The sequence below is a fragment of the Mastigoproctus giganteus genome, chromosome 10, assembly GCF_048544385.1.
Source record: "Mastigoproctus giganteus isolate SK-2022 chromosome 10, ASM4854438v1, whole genome shotgun sequence".
NCBI classification, from domain to species: domain Eukaryota; kingdom Metazoa; phylum Arthropoda; class Arachnida; order Uropygi; family Thelyphonidae; genus Mastigoproctus; species Mastigoproctus giganteus.
The window spans coordinates 157,247,107-157,271,992 of NC_143584.1; the positions used below are offsets into that span (position 1 = coordinate 157,247,107).

The window sequence follows — 24,886 nt, forward strand, 5'->3', positions numbered from 1 at the left end:
GCAAAAAGGATAGGTGGAACAGGACCAGGGTATGTCTGCCAGGGGCAAAGGTTGATGACGTTGTAGAGCAACATGTATATTTTTGTACACGTTGGCACTAATGATATTAAGAGTAGGAGATCGGCGGAATTACTTAATAAGTAAAGTACAGGTCAATGTTGAAAAAAAGCCATGAGTTAGGGTTAAATTTGAAAGTGTCTGTAATTCTGCCCAGACATGATAGGAAGGAGTATATGATGAGAGCCTTGTCGATCAATTCGGCTGCGGAAAGATTCTGCAAGACTCAAGGGGTAGAATTTTTCTCAGCCTAGTCTGTGCTTGTTAACAGGAGAGACTGCTTCTACAGGGATGGTATACACTTAAATAGAAAGCGTGCAAGAATATTTGCTGATGCTATCGAGGCAGAGTTAGGTGGGTCGGAAAACTGCTAGCTTGGGGGGTATACACGAACTAATAGATTAACAGTAGCTACTGGCAGAGGTGAAAGTGATTCTTGCACTGCTTCTATTGAAATGCAATTGAGCATCAGCCTGGAAAGCAAGGCAATGGGGATTTCCAGGACTGCTGGGAGTCATATTCGAACAAGTAAATACATGGGCTGTGTTAGATTAACTAAGATTAGAGACAGGTGTATTTATACTTACATGTACACCACTGCTAGGAGTATAGTTAATAAATTTGATGAACTTGAAGTGCTAGTCAAGACATCAAAAGCAGATGCTATTGGGATATCAGAGACGTAGTGGCACACAGACATAAGCAGTGCAGAATTGGAATTTGGGGTGTACAATATGTACAGAAAGGATAGACAGGACATGAAGGGAAGAGGTGTTATGCTGTTAGTTAAGAAACACATAAAATCTAAGGAAGTGCATCCAATTGATGTTGGTGGTCAATGCAATGTTGAGTCTGTTCGGCGAGACATAAGCACTGGGAAAGGAAAAATGAGAGTAGATGTGTGTGTGTGTGTGTGTGTGTGTGTGTGTGTTATGAGTATAATGAGCAATTGTGCAGAGAAATAGTGGGCCAGTAAATCAGAGCGTCTTTTAATTTCCCAGATATTGACTGGAATTTGTGGGTTGGTGCCTCACACACTGGCAAGGTTTTTGTGGATTTATTGGATGATTGTTTTCTACAGCAGCATGTTTGGGAGGTGACTAGAGGGAGTAATACTCTTGATCTGATTATCAGTAGTGATTCTTCATGCATTATGAAACCACTAGGTGGCAGTGATTACAGTGTGCTGAAGGGGATTTACTCAAAGCGGTAACTGCCATCAGGGGTAAAGGGAAGGCTTTTTGCTTTCGTAAAGTGACTACGGTGGTCTGAGACAGTTTTTAAATTCTATACGGTGGGACCAACAGCAAATTCAAAATGGGAAATGCTTCCCATTTTGAATTTGAAATAATCTTGGAAACTACTAGGCTTTTCATACCAACTAAGAAATATTGTTCAAGATTTACGCCTAAATGATGTCAGATGAACTAATTAGACATGTGGCAGAGAAGAAAAATGCATGGAATACATATAAATTAACAGGTGATACAGAAGCCTATGATAGATATAAGCTGGTCTGTAACCAAGTCACAAAGGAGATTAGGCGAAATCTTTGGCAAAGGATGCAAAGAAAAACAGCAAAGAGTTCTTTACTTATGTAAACTCTAGAAGGAAGGGGATGAATCAAATTGGTCCCCTTGATATCGATGTTTCAACTGTTAATGATCCTGCTCAGGTAGCTAACAAACTAAATGAATATTTTGCATCTACATTCACACATGAGAAGTTATTCAGGGAGGGAAATGCCAGAGGTGTATTAAACTCTGGTAGTAAGTTAGATAATCTTGTAATAACTTAGAGTACAGTGGAGGAGAAATTGTTGAAGATAAACATAAGAAAGGCACCTGGAGTGGATGGAATCTATCTAGTTATATTAAAGGAGGTAGCAAACCCTTAGTCATAAGTATGAGAGCTTCCTTGGACTGGAAATATGCAAATATATCACCAATTCACAAAAGCGGTTCAAAGGGTGACACAAGTAATTATAGACCTGTTAGTTTATCTTGTCTTCCAGGGAAAATAATAATCACTGGTTAAAGAAGCATTGCAGGATCATCTAGACAAGACTGCAGTAATAGTTAAGACGCAGCATGGGTTTGTTAAAGGGAAGTCTTGTCTGGCCAATTTGATTGGGTACTATAATGTGGTCACAAAGGATCTGAATGTCAAAAATAATTTTGATATCATATACTTGGATTTCAGGAAAGCTTTTGATACTGTTGCACACGGAAGACTGCTGTACAGTTTGGAGAGGTATGGCATTAAGGGTAAGTTCCTACAATGGATAAAGAGATGGTTGAGTGGGAGACGAAGGAGAGTAGTAATACACGGACACTGCTCTTCGTGGACAAATGTATTAGTGGAGTTCCCCAGGGTTCGGTGTTGCGCCCATTGTTTTTTTGTATATTTATCAATGATATTGATGAAGGTATATCAGGTTTAATGTCCTAGTTTTCAGATGATACAAAGGGTGGCCGAGTTGTTAGCGACAGTAGAGACAGTATGCTACTCCAACTGGATCTAGATAAGTTGGGAAAATGGGCTGAGAAGTGGCAACTGAAGTTGAACATCGACAAATGCCAAGTACTGCATATGGTAGCAATAACTGAAGAGAAACTTACCAACTGTGTGGTGCTACACTCGGGGAAGTGGAAAGTGAAAAAGAATGGGGGTAATTGTGCAGTCAAATATGTGAAGTTCACTGAACAGTGCAGACGGGCTGCCAGGGCAGGTCATGGAGTCTTGTCAATGCAATGATATATAGGAATTTTGTTAGGAGGGACAGGGAGGTGATTATCTTGTTATACAAGGCAATGGTCAGGCCACACCTATAGTACTTTTTACAGGTCTGGAGGCCTCATTTTAGGAAGAACGTAGAGTTGCTAGAACGAGTAGAAAGGACAACAAGATTGGTGAGGGGAACAAAGGGGTGCTCTTACCAAGAAAGGCTTAAGTTCTGCAAATTGCAGCACCTGGAGAGTAGGCACCTGCGAGGAGATCTGTTTGAGGTGTATAAGCCTTGAATGGGTTGAGCAAGCTGAATGCTGATGGGATTCTTCCTATTGCTCAGACTAAGAACCTGAGGGGGCACAATTTCAAATTGAGGAAAGATAGTTTTAGAATAGATGTGCGGAAATTTGCCTTTTGTCAGCGGGTAGTTGACTGGTGGAACAGGCTTCCATCTTTTGTTGTGGAAGCTAATAGCCTAAATAAATTTAAATCTAAGCTGGACAGGAATTTAGAACGAATGGAGGGGTCAAATGGGAGGGTTTTTTTTTTGGTTTTTTTTGGCTGATGCTTGCTTTCTTGCATCATATGCCTTTACTCTGTTTAACTTCAATAATTTCTCCTCCACTTTGCTCTCAATTATTACCAAATCATTAAGCTCCCTGTTACAATTTAATAAGCTTCTGTCCTTCCCTAAAGAATTCCTGTCTGAATGTAGATGCAAAATAGTCATTCAGTTTGTCAGCTATCTGAGCAGGGTCATCAACAATCAAACCAAGTTATCAAGTGGACCAATCTGATTTATCCCCTTCCTTCTAGAGTTTATATAAGTAAAGTCCTTGCTGTTTTTCTTAGCATCCTTTGCCAAAGATTTCTTCTAATCTGCCTTCGCTTGTCTGATCTCCTTTGTGACTTGATTACAGACTAGCTTATATCTGCCATAGGCTTCTATGTCGCCTGATAATTTAAATGCATTTTTCTATGAAGTTCGAGTTGTTGTCGGTGGTCCTGGAGGGGAGGATGAAGGGGAAGATATAAGGTTGGGCAACAGAAAACCTCATGAATTAATAACATCAAGACATGGAAGGGACTGGAGTTCAAAGAACTTGTCAGATGGGCCGAAGATAGAAAGTAGTTCAAAAGTCCGTGTGTACCCGTACGCACAAAAGATATTTTATGTGAAAACATCTTTGACGAAAATGTGAAAAGGAAACGACATAAATGACGTCAATGCTGATTCTGTAGAGTAAGTAGATGGCTTGAGCCTGCTACTGAGCAGTGGAAGTACAAAGATGTCACCAATTTCAGCCTGTTTGAACTTGTTCCTCCTCATCCTTTTAGGAAGGCATCATTTAGGAAGTGACATCATTTCCATATCTTAGTATGAAATTACTCTACCGAATCAACGTTAGTGACTGAGTTAACATCATTCTTGCCATTTAGGAAGGGACATCAATTGCATCATATCCATAAAAAATTTCATTACCAATTGGTTTACTCTAATGCTGCCTTAGATGTTTTCAAAAAAAAGTGTTTTCATCAAAAAGTGATCGCTGACTTCTGAACTCAGATGGCACTGAAAGAAAAAGAAAGGGTTGAGCAAGCTCAATGCTGATGGGATTCTTCCGCTTGCTTAGATCACACACATGAGGGTGCATCAATTCGAATTGAGGAAGGATGGTTGCAGAATAGACATGCAGAAGATTGCCTTCAGCTAGTGGGTGGTTGACTGCTGGAACAAACTTCCATCTGTTGTGGATGTTGATAGCTTAAATAAGTTCAAGGAAGAACTACTGGAGGGAATGAACAGGTGAAATGAGAGGTCTTTTTTTCTTTTTTGGCTGATGCTGTATAAGCTTGCTTTCTTGCATCATTTTCCACTGCTAATTGTAATGCTACTTTATTGATATATATTGTCAAAAAAAGTTACACTTGTGATTGTAAAGTGCAATTTATATGAGCACAGCAACAATGTCTGCACCATAGTCCAGCAACTCATTGTGAAATTTTAATATGTAGTTAGTCCCTCAATATTTATTATATAATAAAAATGTTTATTGCCTATTTTTGCATCAATCAATACAATTTGTTTTAAGAAACATTACTCTCCTCTGTCATGCAGAAGTCCTGTTCTTCCCAACAAGTTTGTTATCCTTGAATTGTTCATTCAAGGATAACAAACTCTCAAACCAATAGAATAAGAGAGTAAAAGCTCCATTAAATTCATATTGGATCTTCTAGTTGCTTATGATCAGCAATAGATGAAAAATTAACATTGGTAATGTATTGCAAGAATATCTCATAATACATTGTGCTCTTTCACCATAGATTTAATTTCCCATTTGTATTAATTGAGTGCAGTTTCTTATATGTGAATTGAAAAAATGGCCTTCCTTTTATGATTATGAGATATAGTAGTAATGGCCAATCTTAATAATGCCATTAGATTAAGTCACTTGTTCTAAATGATTTTGTTCATGCTTTTAAAAGAGTATTTTTTAATTTTTGTTTTATTTTGTAGGCCTTGTTTATTGCAATTTTTTTTCTTTACCTTGGATGTTATCTTCATCGTTTCAATCTGGTGAGAAATGCTATACAACTCTTTCATAAATATCACCAGAAATCATATGTTGATCTGAGGCATATAGCAGAATGGGATCAGGTGGGTTGTATTAATAGTATATGTTCATTTATTACATATTAAATCTATATAGCTGATATGTTACAAGTCATCATGGTGATATTTTCACAATATTACTGGACCTGCAAGTTAAACTGCTTGATTTAAAAAAAAAAAAAAAACTTATATCCTATGATTTGTATTATTTATTTTACTATATAGCACATTAGAAAATAATTTGTACTGATACATATGTTTATTAAAAATATTGGGACACTAATGATTAAAGCATATTTTATGCATGTATGTTTTGGAAGGTAACATGTAGTAATGATAGTACAGAAGTATAAATGAAACTGATAGAGATTACTATCTGCATCTTAGAATGATTTCTACATCCATGAAAATGAGCTCAAAAAATATGAAGGTGGATTTAGAAGATTTTCAAAATTCTAAGGACCTCCATTTAGCAAGTGGAAAGCTCCAAAACAAGTCTCCAGTCAATCATGTTGTACAGAAACTGCACCCAAAGTTGCCAGATTATCCAAGAGTAATGTTCAGTTTGCATACTGTATACTGAGCATTGCATCAACCGAGACTTTTGCAAATCTGTGGAAAGTGTCAATGATTCTGAATTATTGCTGAATAAATATTCTGCATTTGCGTGGGACTAGAAGTGAAATTATAACAAAGAAAAGTGAACAAGGTTCCATTTTTAATGAATATATCCAGTTATACTAAAGGAAGCAGCAAAAGATGTAAGCAAACCTTGGATTCAGGCTACAGGGTTTAAGGCCTTGAAAGGGTGAAATGAATAATCTTAGCCCTGTCAAGTTTGACTTCTGGGCCAAGGAAGATCATCTACTTGTGTAATTACCCACTGTTAGGTTATTAGTAAAGAATTTGATAGAAGGAATAACCATTTACTGAGATTTCATTAAAGTTTTTGTTATAGGTCCCACATGAATGATTGGTGTATAAGTTGGAGCAATTTGACACTAAGGGCAAGTTAAATCATAGGAGACAAAGTAGTTATAAATAGTCACAGCTCTTTGTGGATTAATGTTATGCATGGGGTCCCAAAGGGTTTGATTCTTATTATTAGTGGTGGTAAGAAAGCAAGCTTATACAGCATCAGCAAACAAACAAACAAAAAAAATTACTCACTTCATTCACCCACTTCCTTAAATTTATTCACGTTACCCATTTCTACAACATGAGATAGACATTTGTCCAAAGATCTATTAGTCGATTAATTACTCTCTGGCCGAAAACAAGTTTTTGTATGTCTATCCTGCAACATTGGCCAAGAAAGAGTAAGGATGCTATCTGCATTTCGTGTACCTAATCAATTTAAAGCAGGGATTCTCAATGGGAGAAATATTGCCCCCCCCCCCAAAAAAAATAGGTATTACAATGGTTTGTAGCCCTCAAGGTCAACCCTACCTGATGGCATCTTATTCCTTAACATTTAATTTCTCTCATTGGGCTTTTCTTTCCCCTGAGACAAGTGAATTTTAACATATAGATACAGGTAGTTCTCAACTTTATGAGTTAATTCGTTCCTAGCGCACGCTCATGAAGTGGGAATTTAATTCCCATAGACATAAGGTTAAAAATAGGTGTTACGTTCTCAACAATGAAATTAGTTAGCTAACAATGATTGATTTATCCAAAGAAATGAAAACATAGCCTGTAAAATCAAGCAAATTATAATAATAGATAAATTATTTACAACTTACAAATGTTAAAGAATGTTTATTCTTCACTATCATCATTGACTAAATGCACACTCATTGATCACTCATTATTGGCTCAGCACTTGTTGGTTTGTTGCACAAGGAATCGTCTTCTTCAGAAATGTTTCAAGAGGTGTTTGTTTCCAAGATAATCTTCTCTTTTAATTATAAATTTCATGATTGCATGCATAAGCATTTTTTAATGGCCGACAGAAATTGCAACTAACATGATTCACGTGGAGTAACAAATTTACGAAGCTTAAAAAAAAAAAGGAATGAAGAGAAGATTCTGAAAATTTATTTATACGATTGAAGATTTTAACACAACTGCAGCTATCGGTATTTTCTCAAATGCAAGAAGATGCAGTTTACTACCTGTTTATAATTGCAGTAACAGAAAAGCCGAATAAACCAGAAAGTGCAAATTGTTTTTATTGTTTTATGGTCGTGACCTCCAGAAATGTGCTTTAGAAAAATATCACAAAGGCATTCAAAATTGATTCTTATAATGGAACATATGATAACGATGAAAGTGTAGTGCATTTGAATTGGTAACTAATACAATTTACAAACCACGCTCATGACCTTCTATATGGCTTTAAGGTCACGTTCGTGACCTTAAAAATTACATTTTAGAGAGATAAATGCTTATTTATACAGCAAAAATTCAACTTCCAAGATCTTGAAATTAATTATCAAAAAACAATGTGTTATTGGGTTCACATTACCATATTTTAATGATAGGGTGGTGTCTCTGGAACTGATTAATATCGTAAAGCGGGGTACACTGTATTGTATAGCTATGCACGTGGTTTGGAATGTGGTATTTATGAATGTTTAATAGTTTAACATTCATTTTTTGCAATTAATGTTCATACTTGATACTTGGGGAAAATAACTTGTAAACCCAGGAACTCGTAAAGCAAAAACTCGTAAAGTGAGAACTGCCTGTATATTATATTAGGAGTGAGTGAAAAATTGTGATAAAAGGAAGATAGTGGGGTTCAGTTAAATGCCTAAGTGCTTTCAGAGGTAATGTCTCCAAAATCCTTGCCATTTGCACCTTTCTGACAGCTGCAATCTTGGCGGTGGCATGGTGGGTGTGGTTTATTTATTTATTCTTTTGTTTCATTGGTCAATATATGAGGCATGGATGGGATGAGGAAATGTTTAAGTTTATCGTTTCTACTTTCTAAGTGACAATTAGTATTGATTCCTTGTGGAAGTTGTTTATCTTTGATCCACAGTGCTTTTGTGAGTGACATGGGCTATGAGAGTTAAATAAAAACAGTTCATATTTTATTATTTAATTCTTTGTAGTTATTCAACCTATCATCAATCATGTCAAGTGCTGGAAAGAAAAAGTGTCAACAGTATCTGGATCGATATCTAGTTTATGGTTTTATTGAAAGTCCATTCGACTGAAGACAGCCCATGCATCTTACATGCCGACCGGGCTAGCCGGGTGGGTAAAGTGCCTGCCTGGCAACCCAAAGGTCTCGGGCTTGGATCAAAGTACTGCAAAAACCTTGGGAGGTGCATTATGGCCACAGAAGCCGATGCGCCAACAACTACAAAAAAAAAAAAAAAAAAAAAAAGCATCTCACATTTAATAGTTCTTTTTCAAATGAGGCTATGAAACTATCAAGACTTTTAGATTATTTAAAAAGGAAACATCGTGATAATGTTGGTAAACATATTGAATATTTAAAACAGAATTTTGAGCAACGTAACACTGTTACTTTCTTATTTAAGAAGAACACACAAACAAATGACAATGGAATGATTGCATCTTATAACATTGCAGAAATCATTGCAAAAACTGGTAGTGCTCATACAGTTGCTGAGACTGTTATATGACCTGCATTAGAGACTGTAATTTCAACAGTGATGCATCAAAATCCTTCCAGTATTTTAAAAGCATTGCTATTGAGCAATGAATCAATGTCAGTTAACATTGAAAAGCAGCTAACTGACAAGCTAAAAACGAAAAAATTTGCTATTCAGATTGACGAATTCACAGTTACTGACAATAAGGCTCTTCTAATGGCATATGTTCATTATTTCGATGATGATTGTAAATTGCAAGAAGAGATGTTTGTAAAATCTATAGAAACTGACTGTACTGGAGCATCCATTTTTGCTGCTGTAAAATTATGGTTTGATGAAAAACAAATACCACTGGAAAATTTGGTATCCTGTTCCACTTGTGATGCTAATCCGTGGTTGGAAGACATTTTATAGCTCGCCTAAAGGAAGTATGTCCGAAGTGAAGTTCTTGCAATACACTGCATTGTGCACCAACATTCCTGATTGCAAAAAATATTAGTCCAGTTCTTTATCAATCTCTCAGTATAGTTATTAAAACCATCAATAAAATAAAGTCACATAGCAAATATGATCGCCTTTTCAGAACATTTTATGTTGATAATGAAGAACAGTATGTGAGGCTTCTTTTACATACAGAAGTCAGGTGGCTTTCTCAAGGAAAGTGTCTAACAAGATTTGTAAACCTTTTTGATATGATAATTAGTTTTTTAGAAAGCAAGGGAGACACAGATTTAACAAAGGAGATCGGCAAACGCAAAAACAACTTATACTATATGGCTTGGATTTTTCTAAAAATTAATTAATTACGGTGATGAACTGCAAATGCATATTAAAAGCCTTCACTGAAAAACTGGAAATATTTGAAAGCAATTTAATGGTATCCAAGAATCAGCTGAAATAATTTTTAATATCACTGAGAATGATCTTAAGAATTATTCAGATCATTTGTGTCCTTTAAAAGATGAAATGAAAAATAGATTTATTTTCTTTTGAAGTGAAGCCAGTGATGTTAGATCCAATTGGATGTGATTTTGGGTTTTTTAGTGAATCTTAGCTTAATAGCCTGTAATTGGCGGAGTTACTGAAGGTACTGTAGGAGAACTTTTATTTCCTTCATCTCCTAACCTCCACAAAGTTATTACCACGTTGACCAAGTTTTTGCAGCTCCGGCGAACGCTATGTTTTCATTTATATTTAGTCGTTTTATTGACTTAATTGTTTTAATAAATTATTCTCTATAAGTAGCTTTATAGTTCTAGCCAAGCTCCATGATTTATTTTTGAAATTAGATAGCAATTTTGAAAGTTAATACTCAGTGCCCATAGATTTTACGTTTGTAACTTTCCGCCATTGTTATACGATATGGAATAGCGTAAGGTTAACGTAAAACTAGATAGCGGAAAATATAGCACTGTATTAGAAATCTGTTCAATTACTATAGTATTATCAATTAATCATTAAAATTCATTGTTAATTAAATTATACTTAATGGAATCATGACCCAGACTAGAGCAGCAAAGCAGCGTTCACGGAATAGCGAGAGTGCTGTGGCTCACGGGAGAACTGACGGGGGTGATTTTCCAGTGCATGACAGTCTAAAACAATGCGTGAAATATGAAATTAAGGAAAGACAGTTGTAGAACAGATGTGCGGAAGTTTGCCTTTAGCCAACAGGTAGTTGATTGCTGTAACAGACTTCCATCTGTTGTTGTGGAAGTTGATAGCTTAAATAAATTTAAGGCTGAACTAGACAAACATTTGGAGTGACTAGATGGGTGAAATGGGAAGTTTTTTTTGCTGATGCTGTATAAGCTTGCTTTCTTGCATCATATGCCTCAACTAATGCTAATGCTAAATTCAAGAAGAAGAACTGATTGAATTAAAATGTTATGAAGAATGCAAATATAAAGTAGAATGGTTGAGTTGTGGGGATCAAAAAGAACTAAAATTCTTTATCCAACAATGTGGTCTGAAATGGCCAAATTACTGTTCTTATTTATTTTCCTACATCTTATATGGGCAAAAGCGGTTTTAGTTCAGTGAATAAAATATTAACAAAGGAAAGAAACAGAATTGATATTATGTTCAAGAGGGGATATTAGAATTAAACTTACTAACATTGTACCGATCATTGAACTTTTAGCTAATAACCATCAGGCTCAGGGATACCTTTGAATAAAAGGAGTAAGTATAAAGTATTTTCTTGTTTAAAGTTTCATGGGGGATGATTAGGGAAAAAAATTGTCTGACAAAGCCCTTTAGGGGGCAATAATTAAAAAAAAGGTTGAGAAACACTGATTTAAAGCCTTAAGCACTTCAACCAGATCTAGGTGAAGTATTCAAGATGTGGCCCACCTATCTATATCATTGATATAAACCCCATAAGCTATCCTAGTAGTTCTTTTCTCCTTACTGTTTCAAGTTTAATGTCTAAGTTTGTTGATGATGCAGTGGTGGACAGGGTATGCTACTTCAACTGGATCTAAATAAATTATTTGGATGGACTGAGAAATGGCAGCTGAAGGTTCTGTCACTCACACCCTCAATTTAATAAAAACTAGCATAGCATCTGTGTGATCCTTTTTGTTTTTACTGAATTGAAAATGATGATCTATAATTATGACAAACATTTGGAATGAATGGATCAGTGAAATGGGAAGGTTTTTTTTTTTGGTTGATGCTGTATAAGCTTGCTTTCTTGCATCATGTGCCTCTGCTAATGCTAATGATTCACTAAATCCAATTAAAAAATATCGAACAAAATTAAATGAGAGAAACTACTACTACTACTAATAATAATAATAAAGTTTTTTAGCATATTTTAAGAATTTATGGTCACCGATCCCCAACAATTGAACCACAGATGCTTGTGTGGCATCTGTATTTTTGTGAGCCAGTAAAATCAAAGCTCTACAGAGAGATTAGAAGCCATATGGGAATTGCCTAGAAGAAAGATAGATGCTTTTGCTTGTTTGACATCTGTTAAATTCTACACAAAAAATATCATATAACCAGTTAAAGAATGTTAGTGGGTATGATTTCATTTACAAATTTAAAAAAAAAAGAAAAAGACACCTGGGTAGCAGTAATACACCACTTGGGCACCAACAAACTAAGATTGTAGATAATGAAAAAGACTTGAGAATATTGAGAAATAAACTTTATACACATGAAATATTTTAATAAATGAACATCATGTTACAAACTTTTTACCAGGTTCATGTTCACATGCACAATAAGCAAGAATAAGGAGTACAAATTTGCCATTCTCAAACTATTTCTAATTCAATCCAGTATTCAGCATTTTCAGAAACTGTTGTTCTCCGGTATCCCTACTTAATCTTATTTTTCAAAAGCCCTTTCCCTATGTTTTTTCCCTTATTTCTGTTTAGAAAGAAGAAACAGAAGATATATTGAATGGGCTTATCAACAATAACATGGCATCATATTTCTTTTTTGTAATGAAAAAATGTGACACTATTAGTCTCCCCCCATTTTCAAGTGCATGAAAATTCAGCATTATGCATACACAGTGCTGGTAGCTTAGAATATAATACCTATCATTCCCTACGTTTTAATATCCAACTTCTTGTATTACCACATTTACTTTATTATTTCTTTTGCTTCTCCAACATGTACTCAACACTATGATTGGAAGTGTCATTTGTAAATTAAATTAACATAAAACAGCCATTCTCAACCTTCCAATGAAATGAACATACTTTTACTTAGCTGAAGGTCTAAATGTTACTCTTTTCGCTCATTTTATTTATTTATTTATTACTCCAAAACAGCCGAAGCCTTACAGAGGAGGAATTTTTCAGTAGCAATACCGTAATCATTCTATTTACAATCTGTACACAATGTCAGGTATCAATATACAATTTCAAATATACAAAGTAATTTACAGCACATACAATGCATATGATATGTTACAAGCGATTTGCATTTGAGCAAAGCTGTGGTAACAGAGAAATTTGTTTTACTAAGCATCTGTTGTTTTCTTTTCTTGATAGTTTACTAAAAGTAGTTGCATTGATTAATTTGTGTTATTATAATCTTATGGTTATCCCTGTTTTTTTTTTCCTAATTGTTATTTCTTATCTTTGTTTATTGAGAGAAAAAAAAACAAGTTTTTTTTTTTTTTCCTACTCAAGCACTTTTTAAACTTAAAGCTAAATAAACCTATCTTTAAAGTATTGTTATTGTTGTTATTATTAAATTAGTCATTTATTTTCATTCTCCATTAGTTTGATTGTAATACCTTTGTAGTTCTTTTTTGATATTAATGTATTCATTTAGGATATCAATGTTGGATTCATTCAGAAATTTAGTAGTTCTGTTAAAGTAATGGAATCTGAGGTGATCAGTTCTGAATATATAATACTGAACCCATAATTCATTACTTCCAGAACTATTAAGGTAAGTCTGAATGTAGACAATTAAAACCACTAAAATTGTGGATGGGATCTATCCAGTTATATTAAATGAGGCGGCAAAGCAACTAAGCAAACCCTTAGCCATAATTATGAGAGCTTCCTTGGACTCAGGGGAGGTCCACACGGACTGGAGATGTGCAACTGTATCGCCAATTCACAAAGGGGGATCGAAGGGTGACACGAGTAATTACAGACCAGTTAACTTCTGTTCTGTTTAAAATAATGGAGTCGCTGGTTAAAGATGCATTGCAGGATCATCTAGACAACACTGCAGCAATAATTCAGACACAGCATGGGTTTGTTAAGGGAAAGTCTTGTCTGACAAATTTGATTGGTTATTATGATGTGGTTACAAAGGAACTGGATGCAAAAAATAATTTTGATATCATATATTTGGATTTCAGGAAAGCTTTTGACACTGTTGCACATGGAAGACTATACAAATTGGAGCAGAATGGTATTAAAGGTAAGTTGCTACAATGGTTAAGTGGGAGAAGATAGAGGGTGGTAATTAATGGGTGCTGCTCTTCATGGAATAATGTTATTAGTAGAGTCCCACAGGGTTCGGTGTTGGGTCCACTGTTGTTTTGTATATTTATCAATGTTATTGATGCAGGTATATCAGGCTTAATGTCGAAGTTTGCAGATGATACAAAGGTTGGCAGGGTTGTTAATGACAGTAATGGCAGTGTGCTACTGCAACAGGATCTAGATAATTTGGGCAGATGGGCTAAAAAGTGGCAACTGAAGTTTAACCTTGACAAATGCAAAGTACTGCATATGGGTAGAAGTAACCCGAGAGAAAAGTACCAACTGTGTGGTACTACACTTAAGGTGGTAGAAAATGAAAAAGACCTGGGAGTAATTGTGCAGTCAGATATGAAGTTTCCTGAACAATGCAGACAGGCTGCCAGGGCAGGTCATCGGGTTTTGTCAATGATATATAGGAATTTTGCTAGCAGGGAAAAGGAGGTGATTGTCCCTCTGTATAAGGCAATGGTCAGGCCACGCCTTGAGTACTGCGTACAGGTCTGGAGGCCTCATTTTAGGAAGGATGTAGATTTGTTTGACCTTGTACAGAGAAGGGCAACAAGAAGGATTTCAGGAAAGCTTTTGACACTGTTGCGCATGGAAGACTATTGTACAAATTGGAGCAGAATGGTATTACCAAGAGAGGCTTAAGTTCTGCAAATTGCAGTGGCTGGAGACTAGGCACCTGCGCAGTGATCTGATTGTGGTATATAAGGCCTTGAATGGGTTGGGCACACTGAATTCTGATGGGATCCTTCCACTTGTTCAGATTACGAACCTAAGGGGGCATAAATTCAAATCAAGAAAAGACAGATGTAGAATAGATGTGTGGAAATTTGCCTTTAGCCAGCGGGTGGTTAATTGCTGGAACAAACTTCCATCTGTCATTGTGGAAGTTGATAGGTTGAATAAATTTAAGGAGGGACTGGACAGGCATTTGGAGGGAATGGTGTGATATTTTTTTTTTTTTTTTTTTTTTTTGGCTGATGGTGCATAAGCTCATACACTTGCTTTCTTGCATCGCATGCCACTACTACTATTGAACTGGTAATTAACACTTTTCTATGTGATATTAGTCATGATCACAACAACTTTGCATTTTTTATGAAGTTAAACTAAATAATGATTTATTTGTTTATTTTATTAAGGTTTTGCAAGGGCAAATAGGATTGCTGTTTTTTATGCATCTGGTGAGTTGGATTCAGTACATTCAACTTCACAGCCGTATCAGTCACTCAAGTAATATCTTTAAGAAAGCCTGGAAAGAACTTGGAATGTTACAGGTAATTAAGTAATCTAGTATAATTTGATTAATAAATAGTACAGTAAGGCAGTTGTTTCAAATTACAATGCCTATTGAAATAAATGATAGTATACATATATGATATTAAAGTATGTAGAATTCTTAAAGATTACATAAAATGTGTATATATATATATATATATATATATATACACTGGTCTCTATGCCAGGTGGGTAAAGTGCCTGCCTGCCTGGCAACCCAAAGGTCGCATATTAATTCTGTGTTTGATGACATGTACCATAACTTTATTACATCACTGAACAAAGCAGAAAATAATTGCACTTTTATATGTAAAGCTTTCTGCATTCAAAAATGAATTACAATCTAGTACCATATATAACTGTTATTTGTATCAACATGTCAGGGAAAGTACTAGAGAAAAGAATATCCTAGACCTCATCATCACACATGAATCAGATGACATAACAGGGCTGACAGTAGAGGAACCAATCATGGAGTTCTACGGTGGATGATGACGACGAGAGAGGTAGCAGAAGTAAAAGGCAAAGGAATGGGTTTTAATTTCAGAAAAGGAAATTACGATGCCTTAAGGTACTACATGGCCTCTATTAACCGGGTAGATATCGCGCAGAGAATGAATACAATTGAACTGCGGTACGCTTTTAAAACATTAATCACAGATGCCTTGAATGCATATATACCATTAAAAAAACACTCCATGAGAAGGGTTCCAAGTTGGATGAATAGTGAAGTTGCCGCATTACTTGAGCAGAAAAAGGTGGCATGGAAAGGTTACAGAGCAATAAAAAGTACTGAAGCCTATAACAGCTACAAGGTGATGTGTAATAGAGCCACAGAAAAGGTTCGACAGGCAAAGGCAGTTTATGAGAAATCACTAGCAAACAGAGCAAAGAGGGGGGATAAAGAATTCTTCACATATATAAATGCCAAGAAGAGCAGGACAAACCAGATCGGACCTTTACGTAAGGGAAAGGGGATAGTAATAAATACACCAGCTGCCGTTGCAGATGAACTCAACAGTTATTTTGCATCGATATTTACAAATGAAAAGCCTTTTGTGGCAATGGGAAATTGTGGGAGCGAAGTTAAAAAATATGTAATTAATGACATTGAAATTTCGCAAGATTATTTAATGAAAAAACTTTCGAGCCTACAGACCAGTAAGGCTCCTGGAGTTGATGGAATATACCCTATAATCTTAAGAGAGGCTAATTATGCGAGCATAACTAGACTCTGGGGAGATTCCCTTGGATTGGAAAAGTGCAAATGTATCTCCCATACATAAGGGTGGCTCTAAAAGTGAAGTTGGAAATTATCGACCTGTCAGTCTGACTTCAGTAATAGGGAAAATCATGGAGGCAATGATCAAGGGTGGAATTCAGGATCATTTGGATCGAATTGAAATTCTCAAGGATACTCAGCATAGTTTTGTAAAGGGAAAATCATGTTTAACAAATCTGGTTCGCTATTTCGAAAGGGTCACTCACGAGCTGGATTTAGGGAATAATTTCGACATTGTTTATTTAGATTTCAGCAAAGCTTTTGACTCAGTCCCACATGAGCGGTTGCTCTATAAGTTGGAACAGGTTGGAATCACTGGGAAAATCCTTAGATGGATAGAAGGATGGCTTCAGGGCAGGAGGCAGAGGGTTGTGATAAATGGCTATTCCTCAGATTGGGTTGATGTAAGAAGTGGGGTTCCCCAAGGATCAGTATTAGGACCACTGTTGTTTTTAATTTTCATAAACGACATTGATGAAGGGATAGAGGGCGTGATGTCTAAATTTGCAGATGATGTTAAAATTGGTAGAGTAGTTAATGATCACTGTCAAAGCTGAGCTTCTTCAGAGAGACCTAGATAGACTTCAGGAATGGTCAGAAAAATGGCAGCTATGCTTTAATCCAACAAAGTGTAAGGTATTACACCTGGGAAACAGTAATCCCAAAATAACGTATTCACTTGGTGGAGTTCAACTAAACCCAGTACTGGAGGAAAGGGACTTGGGTATTACGATACGGTCAGACATGAAATTCTCTGAGCATTGTAAACAGGTTGCAAGGAAGGCCCATGGTGTCCTATCGATAATCTATCGAACTTTTGCAAGTAGAGATAGGGACGTGATAATCCCATTATATAAGGCTTATGTTAGACTGCACCTAAAGAAAGACATCGAGCTTCTTGAAAGGATGCAAAGAAGGTTAACTCGCCTGGTGAGATCGGCAAAAGGGCGTCCTTATGAAGAAGACTTCGAATATGTGGGTTGCAAGAGTTTGGAAACTAGACACCTTAGAGGAGATTTGATTGAGGTGTTTAAGGCTCTGAGAGGCATCAGTAAAATGAATGAGGACAAAATTTTCAAGATTATAAATGATGCTAGAACTAGGGGACATAAATTCAAGTTACGGGGGGAAATGTTTAGATTGGACTGCAGGAAGTTTTATTTTAGCCAGCTAGTTATAAATTACTGGAATAAATTGCCTTCATGGGTGGTAGAGGCCGACAGTTTGGGGAAATTCAAAAGTTATCTGGATAGTACTTTCGGGTAAGGGAAGCGCATAGGATGATAGGTTTAATTTCCTTTTTATTTATTTTTTGTTTTTATCATTGTTTTGTTCGGATTTTTTTTTTTTTGGCTGGTGCAGCATAAGCCATAGGCTTTCTTGCACCATGCGGCCGTTACTAATACTAATACTAATAAAAGGATCCTAACGTTTCCCAATAGCACTATATAAACAGTACATAAATTGAATAATAATAATTACAAATATCATTTTATATATCTGATCCCCAAATATCACTAATCTTCAACAGAGTTCAAGTTTATAACATTATGTGGAGATAACTATGCCAAAATGACAGAAAAGTTGTTGTTGATAATATAGCGGGTTCACACTAATTCAATGAATTCTACATGAAAATTTGATGTATGACAATAGAAACTCTTAATTTGCCTGCTGCAGTGAACACCATATGGTTTGCTTTTAGGCACATTAGCATATATGTGTAAAGTGCCTCTTATCTTCATCATGCCCATTTGCCCATCCACATGTAACAACACTTGTGGATGGATTTTCTTATTTGATAATTATAATTTCTTTGACTCATTAATGTTAATTAACATTTCTTTTCCTTTCACCTAGTTTCCCACATATCCATGCTGCTAAAATAGCAGCTGAAAAATAGTTGCTGAATCTTCAGGGAGTTAGTATCTCTACTATGTGTATGGCATAGATCAAAAAACTTCATCACATCATACTTATCCTCTCCCAACTTTTGCCTTAACGAAGGAAGACTTTCCAATGTAACATTTCTGGAAAAAATGTCACCATGGATCATTTTCCTTGGTGACTTTAATGTTCATAATTCCAGTCAACCGTACCACTTAACTAAACACTCTTGAACTTTTACCCACCAATGGCACTTCATAACTATTCTCTAGGTCCCTCTGATTGCTATAATCACCATCCTTCTCACACTGGGTAAAAAAGACCCGAGTTTGAATCCTGTCAATGACGCAAGGAATTTTTATGGGTCTTTTTCACAACATGGCTGAGTTAGTTATAGATTTTTCTCCAGTAAACTAAACCACAGAACATTGTGTGGCACAGTATGGCCTAAATTTATGATGCCCTTAAAATCCTATAACAACCTTCTGATCTCCATCATAGGGTTGAATGGCCATTCTCGGATTCATATTGAAAAAGTCCCTCCCCCTGTCTATTTTAACCTAATCTAAAGGTATAAGCTTTTTTCCCCACTAATTCCTGCAAACTATCCAATCCATTCTTGCACTGAATAAGTACATAAAAAGATGTAGGAGATAGTAGTTGTTCAAAAAGAGAAGTGAAAATGAGTTTTAACCCCTCACCAGGCACAAAAAATTTCTAATAAACTGAGGCAATCAGTAAAGGTTAAAGAATGGTTTATAAGATAAAATAAATAAATTTTATACCCACTAGTTTGAACATTCGTTCTAATATATACAGTGAAACTTCCCTTTAACGGACAGCCATGGGGAACGAAAATCTGTCCGTTAGAGAGAAGTGTCCACTAACAAGAAGTCTGAGGGAGAGAAAAAAAAAAAATCGTTAAACGTTTAATGTAAAATTAAATTAAATTATATACAGATTTTGCACAATATTTTTGTAAATAATATACATACAATTGTGCTATGCATATTATGACTTTATCTTAAGAAAAATACATACAGTAATCACTTATTTTCTTCTGCACCTTCTTCCGGCTGATAATTTTGTTTTCAACATTTGTTTGGAGTGAAGAAACCATCGAAAGTCCTTCAGTATCTTCTTCAGCGGCGAAAAACATTTTTAAACGATTGATTTGTATGAGCTTCTTCTATTTTCATCGGTGGGTGGTTCGTCGTTAATATGTTCTTAGACAGAATGACCTCCTTCCATTTCTTCATCCTCACGAGGAACTTCTTGAAAAATATCGATGATAATGTTGTTGATATCTAGAGCACCATCTTCTGTAGTGAGGTTCGAGTCTATATCTTTGTAGCCAAGATCACTTGAAGCTGAAGTATCGTACATTATCAATAAATGTTGAAGTTCTTGTTCTTCTTGGTGCTCCACATTGCTGTTCACAACAGTTTGTTTCCTAATTGCGTTTACTGAAGAGGAAATCCACTGAATCGCATCCAGGATGCTGATTTTCTTTGCAGGGTCACTTGCACATGTTCAATCGTTCATGTTTGCAATGAGATGTCTTAAAACACATTTTCTGTAGTGAAGTTTAAAATTTTTTATTATCCCTTGATCACTCTGCAGATGTGTTTGGTGGCAGAAAAACGATTTGAATGTTGGACAAATCAATGTGCGGGTGAGATGCAGCATTATCCATGAAAAGAATAATTTTTCTGTTTTGACGAATCATGTTTTGGTTAAAGCGACTTACTCATTCGCTCATGATATCTCGTGTCATCCACGCTTTTTTATTAGACTTCCAGTCAACATTCAAAAGATTCAACTTTATGCCCTTGAAACAACGAGGGTTTTGTGGTTTTCCTATAACAAGAGGTTGTTCAAAGTCTCTCAGCATATTTGTACATAATAGTACAGTCAAGCGTTCCTTAGAAATTTTTCCGCCCTGGCACTTTTCGTTTTTTAGACACATTGTTTTTTCAGGAAGAGCTTTAAAAAACAACCCTGTTTCGTCACAGTTGTAAATATCCTTAGCTTCAAAATCACGACATAAATCTTCCAATTTGACGGTCCACTCTGTTACAACCCCAGTATCAACAGATCCACCTTCACCACTTACGGTTTTCCAAGAAATTTTATGCCGAGTTTTGAACTTGTCTAGCCATCCCACAGAAGATTTGAACTCATTTACTCCCATAAATTTCACAACCTCCAAAGCCTTTTCCCTAATAATAGGCTCATTAATGGGAATTTTTTTAGCACGTGCGCCGACAAAACCACTCATACGTAACATTGTCAATTTGAAGTTCAGCAGTTTTCGGGAATGATTTTTGAACCTGATCATTTCTGTGTTGCCAAAATTGTTTGAGCAGTTCATTTTTTTTCTTTAGGATGTCGCTTACCTGCGTCTTCCCGATTTTGAATTTTGCAGCAAGATTGCGAACACTATTTTTTTGCCGATCATACGCATTAATGAGTTCGACTTTATCTTTTAAAGTTAAATGTTTACGAGAAGACATTGTGCACTTCACACGACACTGAACACAACTGAAACTGAAAAGACCGACCAAATTCCCCCTCCCTGCACACACCGAATTCATCAGAAGTTTTACACATGCCTTAAAATTCTTGAAAAAGGGTTTAGACCACGACCTAAGCCTTGATAAAATTTGGAGAATCGGAAATAGAAAATAAACACACGATTGAGGCAATTCGTGGAAGAAAAGTTCCTAGAAAAAGGGCTGTGAGCTCTCCCGCAGTCCGTTATGGGGAGATCAAATTAAGTGCTAATCTAAACGAAACAGTGCAGATTGCCTGTCCACGTCCGTTACAGAGAATGTCCGTTAGACAGAAGCTGCAAACACGTTAAAACCATTGGAGATGAGTTGGGGAATTTGAAAATGTCCGTTGTAGAGAGATGTCCGTTAAGAGAAGGTTCACTGTATTTCTTCTTTTTTTTTTCCCCTTCCTGAAAATCAATTCCTGAGAGCTCTTAGATCCCCACAGGGTTACGAATATATTTATGCAGAAAGTTTTAATTTTTTATGAATTTTAAAAATTTCATGAAGAAACCCTACTCAGGGTCCACCCATGTTTAGAGCACTCACTTTGAAGGGTTAGGATCAAATTTTGGGGTTGTGAAGTGGGCAAAATCTAATGGCATCTTTTCCAGCACAGATTTTATTTTTATAGCTATGCTTCTCCAACTAAAAAATAATTAATAATGCAGATCAGAGGTAAATACTACTAAAGTTCATTCTTTTTGGTTTCCAAAGGTGGCTTCTTATCACAGATTCAAAACCATGCAAAAAGAATTATCTTTTACACAAAACCTGGATATTACTAAAAGAACAGTACAGTTTCATTATTTTACATAAATTCATATCTTCTACTTGTCCTTCACATAACTTTAGTTATTCTGTATTCAAATAAAGTAATTGTAATTTTGGTAAACTATATATGATGTACAATTAATAGACTGCATTTATTTGCTTTTCAACTAGGTTTCATTCTTGCTTGTGTTGATCAGTTACTGCTTTTTGAGTAAGGCACTTTCAACAGATGAAGAAAGAAATTTATCATCCCCTCTTCTGCAATGTGTCACAATTTTGAAATCATTATTCAGATGGTGTCACAATTCATACAATACAGAAAGCAGCACTTCTTGGAATCAGTTATATAATATTGCCCTTCTGTTAATTCTGTTGTTTATTTTTATTTTTTTTATTAGCTTGGTAAGTATTCAACCAGATTTTTATTTTTGTACGATAGTGGCTCTGAAGCAGATGTGCTGAAAAAAAATTTCCAAGAGAGGTATGGTAGTGTATACATGCCTGCTCGTGAAACTTTTTTTTTTTTTTGGTCATACTTCCAATTTTTCCAAAATTAATGATGCAGGCCAAATGTAAAACCTACTATGAACCTGGTTATCACTCCAGTAAATATAATATTATTTTTCTTTTGTATAAAAATACAACTGATGCACCTGCTTGAGGGTTAAAATTGTGTAAACAAATATTAGAAAAATGATTCCTATCTAACAGTAAATGGTCTGAATATTTTTTTTTTTCAGGAACAAGATATTTTAATTAGACATTTCCATAAATGTCAGATTGTTTAAGTTCCCTTGGGCATACCACTAAGCTGCAGTAAAATTCAATTCACAAAAGACTTCTTAACACGCTTGTTTTTTACTTTACTTTTTTGGAGAGTTAAGGCTTGATAGGAGTGGGTTTTTTTTTTTTTTTTTGTTGCTGTTCATTTCATTTTTTCACATAGATTCTCTCTGTTACTGATTGAATTTACAGCTATTTTGGATGCTGCAGCTGTGTAGTAATGAGACTAATTTTATATTAAACATACTTTTTTAGTTAACATCACTGAACTTCAGCATCCTGGAGATAGTTCTTCTCTTATGAAACATTGCTAGTAGTGTTGTAAACTAACATTGAGCTCTTGTTTTTTGAAATACCTTTTAGAATATCCCTCACTGTTTCACAACTGTGTGGTACTACACTTAAGGTGGTAGAAAATGAAAAAGACCTGGGAGTAATCGTGCAGTCAGATATGAAGTTTTCTGAGCAATGTAAACAGACTGCCAGGGCTGTTTTGTCAATGATATATAGGAATTTTGCTAGCAGGGAAAAGGAGGTGATTGTACCTCTGTATAAGGCAATGGTCAGGCCACGCCTTGAGTACTGCGTACAGGTCTGGAGGCCTCATTTCAGGAAGGATGTAGATTTGCTTGAGCATGTACAGAGAAGGGCAACAAGATTGGTGAGGGGAATGAAGGGATCCTCTTACCAAGAGAGGCTTAAGTTCTGCAAATTGCAGTGGCTGGAGACTAGGCACCTGCGTGGTGATCTGATTGAGGTGTATAAGGCCTGGAATGGGTTGAGCACGCTGAATTCTGATGGGATCCTTCCACTTGTTCAGATTACGAACCTAAGGGGGCATAAATTCAAATTAAGAAAGGACAGATGTAGAAGATGTGTGGAAATTTGCCTTTAGCCAGCTGGTGGTTAATTGCTGGAACAAACTTCCATCTGTCGTTGTGGAAGTTGATAGGTTGAATAAATTTAAGGAGGAACTGAACATTTGAAGGGAATGGTATGATTTTTTTTTTTTGGCTGATGCTGCATAAGCTCATACACTTGCTTTCTTGCATCACATGCCACTACTACTACTACTATTACAACAAAATCTGCCCTAGAGTTTTAAATCTCTCATGTAGAAAAACTTTCTCACTGAACCTGTCAAGACCTTGCCTGCATTTCAGAGACATTTGAAGTTTGTATTGTCAGCAATAAAAGCTCAGTCCAAATGTAAGTGTTAGCTTTTAGCTATAAATTCGTGACTTTTATTTCAACTATTATTTATGATTTTTCAGAATGTTATTTCTCAACATTCCAAAAATTACAGCACACTAAATGTACTCCCTTAAACATAGGTGGCAGCAAATGTGTTAAGCCTTTAAAATGATTGAATAAACTAAAACTGAAAAAGGATGGCTGCAGGTTAGATGCGTAAAAATCTGCTTTCAGGCAGAGAGTAATTTCATTGTTGGAACAAACTACAATGTTGTGGGAGTGGTGTTTTTTTTTTTGGTTGATTATGTATTGGCAGTAATGATGATAATAAACATTGTAGCATTTAAATATATCATACCTCTCCTTGCAGTCACTTTTGGTTGGAGAAGTTTTCAGTCATACATATTGATCCTGTGCTATGAGCAGAACTACCATAAATGATTTATGGTAGTTCTGCTCATAGCAGAATTTTGTGAAATTAGCATTTTTAGCATTAGTAAAGGCATATGATGCAAGAAAGCAAGTTTATATAGCATCAGCAAAAAAAAATAAAAGAAAAAACCCTTCTCGTTTCACCCATCCACTCACTCCAAATGTTTTTGTCTGTTCTGCTTTGAATCTATTTAAGCTGTCAACTTCTACAACAACAGATGGAAGTTTGTTCCAGCAATCAACCACCGGCTGGCTAAAGGCAAACTTCCACACATCTATCCTACAACTGTCTTTCCTCAATTTGAATTTATGCCCTCTCAGGCGATTATTCTCAGCAAGAGGACAAATCCCATCAGCATTGAGCATGTTCCAACCATTCAAAGCTTTATACACCTCAAGCAGATCACTTTGCAGGTGCCTAGTCTCCAGACATTGTAATTTGCAAAACTTAAGACTTTCTTCATAAGAGCAACCCTTTATTCCATTCACTAATCTTGTTGCATTTCTCTGTACTCATTCTAGCAGGTATACATCCTTCTTAAAAGGAGGCCTCCAGACCTGTATAGTACTCACAGTGTGGCCTGACCATTGCCTTATACAAGGGGATAATCACCTCCTTATCACTGCTAGAAAACTTCATATCTGCCTGCACAATTACCCCCAGGTCCTTTTCATTCTCTACTACTGTCAGTGTAGTACCTTCACAGTTGATACGTTACTCTGGAGTTACTGCTTCCCATATGCAGTATTTT

General features: G+C 35.9%; 1 protein-coding gene across 1 annotated transcript in view; it reads left to right on the forward strand.

Annotated features, from left to right (window-relative positions):
• The window catches only part of LOC150079403 (polycystin-1-like protein 1), a 445,550-nt gene that overhangs the window by 390,348 nt on the left and 30,316 nt on the right, over positions 1–24,886 (forward strand). Inside the window, exons 39-41 of the mRNA XM_090383053.1 lie at positions 5,306–5,446; positions 15,092–15,226; positions 21,897–22,127. Of these exons, the coding sequence (XP_090239179.1) occupies positions 5,306–5,446; positions 15,092–15,226; positions 21,897–22,127 (507 nt within the window). The remainder of the gene's footprint in view (positions 1–5,305; positions 5,447–15,091; positions 15,227–21,896; positions 22,128–24,886) is intronic.